The 8,520-nt window shown below is 35.5% G+C and overlaps 1 protein-coding gene across 2 annotated transcripts in view; it reads right to left on the bottom strand.

The window, feature by feature from the left end:
- Positions 1–8,520, bottom strand: part of LOC111865170 (protein vav) — a 39,612-nt gene that overhangs the window by 21,574 nt on the left and 9,518 nt on the right. Inside the window, exons 3-5 of one of the 2 annotated variants that reach the window (XM_023852960.2) lie at positions 8,341–8,406; positions 5,643–5,799; positions 989–1,162 (exon numbers count right to left, since the gene is read on the bottom strand). In XM_023852960.2, the coding sequence (XP_023708728.1) occupies positions 989–1,162; positions 5,643–5,799; positions 8,341–8,406 (397 nt within the window). Of the gene's footprint in view, positions 1–988; positions 1,163–1,422; positions 1,544–5,642; positions 5,800–8,340; positions 8,407–8,520 lie in introns of both variants that reach the window. The other variant, XM_023852961.2, reaches the window with a different exon arrangement.

Raw genomic sequence — 8,520 nt, 5'->3', positions numbered from 1 at the left:
TAAAGCCATCTGTATTGAAAAATTCATGGAAGAAACTGATGCCTTTCGAAACTAATGAAGATGAAGAAATCCATGGATTCAGTGAAAATGAGAGAGCCACAGAATTGAAAAAATTGGCTAACCAAGTTCATGGTGGTGAAGAAGTCAACGAGGAAAATATAAGAGAGTGGTTTGACTGTGACTCATGTGAGCCAGGCTTCGAAATGTTAAGCAGTGGCAAAATCGTAAGTTCAGTGGGGGTGCAGCCAGAAGAGCGGGAAGAAAGTGAGAATGAGGAAGAGATGGACAGTGCTGCTAGTAAAAAAATATCACATGGTGCTGCTCTTAATCATTTGCAATCCTTACTAGACTATCTTGAGAGTGAAGAGAACAGTTTATTAACTGACAAGCTAATATTATGTAGGCTTCGTACAGGTATCTGTAAAAAGGAAAATGCCACGAAAAAGGAAATGACAATATTAATTTTTTTTAAGTGTTAAGTGTGAATATTCGTAAAAAGTGTTGGATGTTGTTGAACATTGTGATTGAAATAACTAATTCATATTCAGTATAATGTAAAAAAAGTATTAAATAGGCCATGAGATGACATAAAAATGAGGTTGAATAAATTTAAATACAGGTATTATGAAGGTACAGTATTACAGTACTTATAGAACTTTTAATAAATTTGTCTTAACCGGGTTTTCGATTAATCGTGATTTCCATCCCCACCATTATCCCAGATAATCGAGAGTTGAGTATATTTATATTAAGATCCATTTGTATATTATCCTCCCACCCAGACTAAAGTCTCTCAATCTGTCTTGTTCTACACTGTTTTCAAACCAAAACTAGAAATGTATTGCATACTGAACTATTCCTTGCCATTTTTCTATGCTACCAGCTCAACTCCTCTACACCTAAGAATTATATACAACTCAAAAGGCCAAAAATTTAAGATTGTCGTTTTTTCTAACTCTATCCAATTCAGCATGAAGCTGAAACTCACCTTAATGCCTCCAAAAATAACTTTCATGTCCTCTTCCCTGAGCAAATTATTTAATGGTCTCATGAAACATCTAAGCAATGTTGACAGTACATCAACATAATTCTTTTCTGTTTCTACCAGTTCCTTGATAACATAGTCACGTTTCTCGAAACTGTGTGCTATGGTGGACGTGATCTGAAATGCAACATTAATAAATGCTCAAGATTTACAATGAACAAGAACTTTTCAATTTTAACACACTGTTGATCCAATTTGAAGGACTTAAATTTAAGAAGTTATTATGTTCTGACAGAATACTGTCAAGATCAGATAAATACTGGGATTATCTATACCGAAGAAAGTGTTTGAGTCTATTCATCACTGCATCTCATAATGACGTATAGACTGAAAAATCACTAAACTGCTGATGCCAATTAATGATGACATCACATCACCTGCGGCTCTGCACGTCGTCCCATAGCGCAGAGATCCTGGTATACTTCCTCGTTGTGGATACTCGAATAGTAACTCCCATATTCCTCAGTCTCCATAACTGTATTTGATGGCTCATCGTCACTATAACACATGCGCACGCAACACGGCAGCTTTAGTTAACAATTGCCATGCAACATTTAACAGCCTTGCAGCAGCAGCACCAGCATGCAGTTCTCCAATCTACTGCAGTGAATCAATCATGTTTGGTAAAGATTCATCTCCAACATTTCTACACAACAAAGAAAACACCCTTCTAGAAGCCTCAACTGCCTATAAATAAAAATGTAGCTCAATCTAGAAAATAAACCTAAACCACACAGAAATAACAAATCTTCATTCTCACAACTCTCACCCATTGTCAGTATTTATTAACATCTAATTCTTCCAATAAGCACATGAAAAACACACTTCACTGAACTCATAACAAGAAAAAAATTCATATTACATATGAAACTAGGAAGGTCAAAATACCTCAACAGAATACAATTACTACTTAGAATTACACTAAATTTTTGAACACAAGAAATACCTTGGTAAAATTGTACCTTACAACTTACTACTCATTATTCCAAGCAAAGTGAAAAAGTACAAATTACAAAAAAAAAATGTGGCCTATCTGCATAATTAAGATGCTGTGGAACATTACTTCATTCCACAAGCAAGTATGGAACACAATCCAATCAGAAGCACAAATACACCAAATCTGCATCATTTTGCTACACACCTTAATGCTTATACTTGTCACTAAAAAGTAAAACAGCATAAATACACACATAAAATAAAATGAAGTAAAATCTAATAAAAGGAAACACTGTTCCTTTCTTAGTGATTCCACAATATTCTACCCATGAATGCCTCCTTCCCTGTCAGCTGCTCACATGTATACATACTTATGCCTTCTGATCCTTACTTGCCAATACAAGCCTCACTTCTTTATTTCATAGTTCACAAGCTTTTAAAAGGTGCTGTATCAATTCCTAAGATTATGCTAACAGATATTTAATTGGCACAGATGGGAAAATGATCTTAGTAGGGTACAAATCAATTTAAAAGGACTGAAAACATCAGAACTCACAAGAAGGGACTAAAATCACTGCCACATTGAGTTTCTTTATCAAAATATGCTACGGAAGCTTCCTGTCAAAAGCAAGGCGAAGATCTGCCGAATGCTCGCACTACTGGACACACAGGTGCAAAATGTTTGGGTAAAATCATAGTTCACACAGGACTTCTGATGTGCACGTAATTGTGCGTTCACGTACATTAAAGTTTAAACTGGACTAAGAACCTGGGTATCTCCCTCTCAAACCAAATTCACATTTCTCTTCCTTCTGAAACATATGACATCTTTACATCCTCTTCAAAAATGTCTTAATAAAAAAAAACATATACCTAACCCAAATTTAATCATACAAAATGTCAAAACCCTAGACTTAAATCAAACAAAATTTAAAAGTCTACCAAAGTTATATAATTCTGCATACATTTAATCATACTGAGTATTCACTGTGCAGGCTTATCAGACGTCCGGGAGGCTTGTCAGTTATGTCATCTAAGGACTCACAGCAGGATTCCCCAACAAACTGAAGCTCATCCATTCAGTGATCACCTGATCAGTGAGTGAGTGAGTCAGTGTTGCGCCATCAAGTGTTACAGAAGCTTATTTATATAGTGCTTTGTTCTGTGTCTTCATGGCTTGTGTGAGATACAATTTAGAACAGAGTTTTCATCTGTGATTTTGTGGGGGGGGAAACTCTTACAAATTATACAAGTGAAAATTTTCCCATAAATTTCCAGACAGAACATGTCCATCTGGAGATACAATTTCGAATTAGTAAATAAAGTAAAAACTCACGACATTTTAACTGACAGTAAGCCATTAAAAAGATATTATGTTTTAACTGAGGAAAAACCTGATGACATTGGTCACCAATTAGAAAATTCTTCTCGAGAATCTTTGAAGCGATTGGCACAACAAAGTGGTGTTTCTGTAGGCAGTGCCTGGACAGCAACTGAACTGCTGCATATTCGTCCATATAAAATTATTGTTGTTCCTGAAATTAAACCTATGAATTATGAAAAAAGAGCCAAGTTTTGTAATTGGTTTATCAATCATGTGCATGACAGGCTTACTGATCTTGAGCTAACATTTTTCACAGATGAGGCTAATTTTAATCTCTCGGGATATGTTAACTCACAAAACAACAGATATAGTAGTGAAAACACTCATACCCAAATTCAACTTCCCCTTTATGAGCAAGAGATAAGCGTATGGTGTGCAAATAGGGTAAACCGTATAATTAAAGACTGATATTTTATAGAGGATCTCTTGATGTTCAATGATACATTAATGAATTTTTTGTTAATTTGGCACCTGCAGAAGAAAGATTCAGTTATTTTATGCAACACAGTGTGACTCAACACACAGCTAAGGAAACTATCCGAGTATTACACAGGGCGTTTGGCAAACTAAATGGGGAAAAGAGAATTATTAGCAAGTGCCCCCTAAACCTCCTGATCTAAATCCATGATTTTTATTTGTGAGGAAAACTAGAACATGTTGTGTATGCCAACAATCCACATAACCCGGAGGCTCTACAACAGAATATTCATGAAGCAATTTACAAAATTCGGCAACGTGAATTGCAACAAGTTTCCCAAAATCTGTTTAAAAGAATTCAGACATGTCTCACAGCAACAGGTAAACATTTTGAACATCTTCTATGATGGTGAGTACAATATTAATTACTATATTTGAATAATAATTAAAAAAATAAGTAAACAATGTGTGCTATCAAGCAGTTAGTTGCTGACTTCCCACTGCATCGGCCCGGGTTTGATCCTGGGTCTGGTCAAGTGGGATTTGTGATAAACAAGTGGCACTGGGGTGGGTTTTCTCCGAGTACTTTGGTTTCCCCTGCCAATCTTCATTCCACCAAATTCTCCACTATCATAATCACCCAAGGCAGGCTACAATAGGCCAACCAGTGGCCACCGTGCTGAGTGGACCCAGTTGGACTCCACCCCCCACTAAGCAAAACACAATGTGTGCTAGCTGTACTGGCCAGGTGGCAGCATTTTTCTCAGCAAGTGATGCAGTGCTTTCACAGGAAGCTGCTGACAGTAAAATCAATGTCCATTCAGCCTGCACTCTGAACACAGTGTATACAGTTTGAACACAAAACATTGAAATTAAAACTAAAGAACTGCCTGAAGTTCCATATATTTTCAAAATATTTAATGACTAAAAATTTGAAGAACCCACACTAAAATTAAATTAAATTAATTTTGAAAACCTAACAGAGTTAAATATTTCTTGAACACATTTCACTACACAAAATTTGAAGAATCCACATTGAAGTTATATGTTAAATGTAACAAAATTCCATATTTTTAAACACATTTAATAACAAAACATCTGAAAACCATGCACCATAATTAAATTAAAATGAATAACTAAGTGCCATACTTTTAAAAAATATGCAATCATATAAATACGACTAAACGCCAAAATTAAATTACCTTGAAATCTTAATAAAAGATCTTCATTACTGCTCACAGAATATGTATCATATATATTAAGATTATGTCCACATGCTAAGAATCATTAGATGACAAAATAAATGATGATCTCTTTAACAACTGGGGATGTCCAATAAAGAAGTCTGCATGACAAGGGACTGAACTTACATACTGAAATATTTTCCTTCCAACTTCATGTACTTGTGAACTCAGCACAACAGTGTGGAACCTGATCCATCTTTGACCTCAAGTTTACCAAATAGATTAATCCTCTCAAAGTGACATTATGCGTGCAGTGATAGACTTTGAATGTAAATTTAATGATAACTAGATGCACAAATAAATAGTTTAACATGGTCGTGCGTTACGCACATAAATTTTCGCTACATGATCTTTATTTATAGTACATAATTTTGGCTCAATGACAATGGAACTGCAATTGGACAGTGCTTGAACAGCACAGGTAATGGTGGCAAATGAAAAAGAACAATTCCTGTGGCCAGTGTCTCTTCCCATTTGGCAGAGCTTTTAACACAACCTCCATCAATAATAATATAAGCAAAAAGTTTTCATGCATATTTTCAAAACTTGATCTAAAATAAAACCCAAACATGCAAAAGAAAGTCCAGCAGCTCAAACTAGTTGTCAGTCCCTGTACCTCTGGACAGGAAGATGAAAATGTAACGTAACAAAGATCCTCGTAAATTTCTTCCTCTTTGTCTTCAAATTGTGGACATTTGATTGTAAACTGCATCCAGCTACAATTGTTGAATTCCCAACTCATACTGTGGCTAGTGGGTAAAGCAGCCCCACTGCTGAAAGTCAAAGCACTAGTAACATACACTGGAGTTCGATGAAAATTTACGAGACTCCTTATAACACACCACGCCCGTACTACAAACAGGATCTGGAATATTCATGCTGTAATACATATAAATGTCACATGTGTTGCTACTTTTGGAGGAAATGTTGTAAGCATACAATTGAAAATTCCATTATCTGATTTCTCCCATTTCTATTATGCCTTTAATTAAACACAAGCCTGAATTCTGGAGTTTTAATTCACATGAAAGTTGAATTACTTACATACTCCCATACCCGTAGAAGAAAGTTCACTGCTACAACAATCAGAGCAGTTCACTGGATCCTGCTTTGTACAGGAGATCCAACGTATATAACCATAACCAATTCCTTTGGGGTTTTCTATATCTTCTCTTCTTATTTAACCTAATTCTAACATACCAGTAATTTCCATCTAAATAAACTTGTGACTTCTTCCATACACAGACAATGTATATATGATCCCTATGCTAACTTCCTTGATTTAACTTCTTTATAATGTTCTCACAGCTACAGAAATTAAAAGTCCCCTTGCTCCATTACTGTCAATCTCAACACTCTTATCATCACACACTTTGAACCTGCCAAATTTGTAACTTTCAGCCTACTCATTTTTGTTTTTGCAACTAAAAACAGTCAGGGGCAGATCACTGTAACTTATGTCCATTTTTTGCCAAAACCATTTTAACTCTTCAATTACCAAATGGATTAATATGCGTTAATGAAAAATCTGCCTTCTTCTATTGAAAACACCAACTGTAACATTATACTGCACACATGCATGCATGTGCACGCACACACACATTTTGGCATATAGACCCATTGCTAAGCAGTGGCTCTGGAAACACCAGTCACTGCTAGGTAATGACTACAGCAATAGAAGAACCGTGTTTTCTGTTGGTCCATGCCGTGACATTATAAGTGCGACAAAGTTTAGAGCTTAGTTCAGGTGTGAGACGGTGGCCAGCCAAGAATGGCGTGAGCATGGAAGCTGAAGAATCTCCATCATTTGAAGTCATATATGAGATGACCAAATATTTTGTACTTTTCCAAGAGATAAAGCATAAATTATCCAATTGCAAGGTCATAATATTTTGTAACTTGAAAACTCTTAAACATGGCTTTTGTACAGCATTTCATGAAGACTCATACTAATCCAAAGCAATTACTTGTTAAACACTAAAATCCTCTTTAATCAGAACTGCCATTTTCAAGCATTTGTAATCCAAGTTCAATCCACAAATTTAAAAACCCATTTCAAAACCACAAAAAACAGCTGATAAAAGGATTATTTTACACATCCTGAGCCTCAATGTTTTTAAAAGCAGACAGGATAATAATAGTTTTAGGTGTGTTCACAACAAACTGATGCAAAAATGTATAAATCAGCTTAACTATACCCATAGACTCTAAAGCAGTGATTCTCAACCTTTGTCAGATCGCAGCCCAGTAAATTCTTTTCTCTATAAGACGAGGGCCTGGTAACAGGCCGCAAGCCCAGCAGTTGAAAGACACTGTTCTAAAGGGTTCTGATCATGGTGTGTAACACTCAGAATTACTGGGTTTTCAGACTTTGTCCATCGTCCGGTATTCTAAAAACTAGAAAGCACGTTTCGGAAACTGGATCTGTTTCCTTCCTCGGGTGAGGTGGTCCAGTGATTGAGGTTAGATCTTTCTAAGGGGCCCAACAGAGTTGGTATCTCCCAGTCACCTGAAGAGGGAAACAGATCCAGTTTCTAAAACGTTGAGTTTTCTAGTTTCTAGAATACTGGACAATGGACAAAGTCCAAAAACCTAGTTAATTCTTAATCATACCTGTCTGTCTGTCCGCACATAACTTAAGAACCACTGAAAACAATTTTCATAAAATATGATACAGTAGAGTTTTACTAAAATTTGTCTGCAGATTCCAATTTTGACTAAAACTATAAAAAACAATGGTAATTTGACATGAAAACTCATTATGTGTTTCTGTGCGCATCTTCACTGTATCTCACTAAGTACTTATTGGAACAAAATATGTTTCAAGCAAAAGCTGTTGAGAAAAATGAAACAAATTTTATGCTCAATATACTTTTGCGGTAAATTTTGTGGTTTTCAACATAGTTAAACATAAGGATCTTTTACACAGTGTCATCTCATAACTCAAGCACCAGTGAAACGACTTTGCCACTGCTTGCCTACCCCAACTGTTTTACGTTATTTATATGAGAGAATAAGTTTGCATTCATGAACTGAAAACCCAGAGCCAAGTAAATGTGCCAGAGTTATTACACTATGTATACACTTGCTAACTTCACTATGAGTGTAAACCTCATCTTTGTTCCCTGTGTTACTCTCATATATGATTCTGAAAAATTTAAATTATGTTGCTTAGATATTTATACCTCTTAGCAGATTTTGGTTTTGTGACATACAAATATATTCAGTTGTACCTACTGTATATCTATAACTAAAACCAATTCATTTACCAGAAAGTAAAAGAATATAAAGTTGTTTTAAGTACCAACACTTACTTTGAATTTAAACTTCTATAAATATCCTCTTGTGACGTACTTCGATTCTTGAGAACAGAGAAACCTCTGTAAAGAAACCAATGTTGAATTTCTCACAATGGGGAGAAACAATGCAAACAATGCAGATATCAGATGTGATTAACTAATGCATTCTGATTTATATGGTGCACTGCACAGTCT

Source organism: Cryptotermes secundus, unplaced genomic scaffold, assembly GCF_002891405.2.
Source record: "Cryptotermes secundus unplaced genomic scaffold, Csec_1.0 scaffold178, whole genome shotgun sequence".
Classification (NCBI taxonomy): domain Eukaryota; kingdom Metazoa; phylum Arthropoda; class Insecta; order Blattodea; family Kalotermitidae; genus Cryptotermes; species Cryptotermes secundus.
Note: the sequence above shows the minus strand (reverse complement) of the source record. Positions and strands in the feature narration are given on the sequence as shown.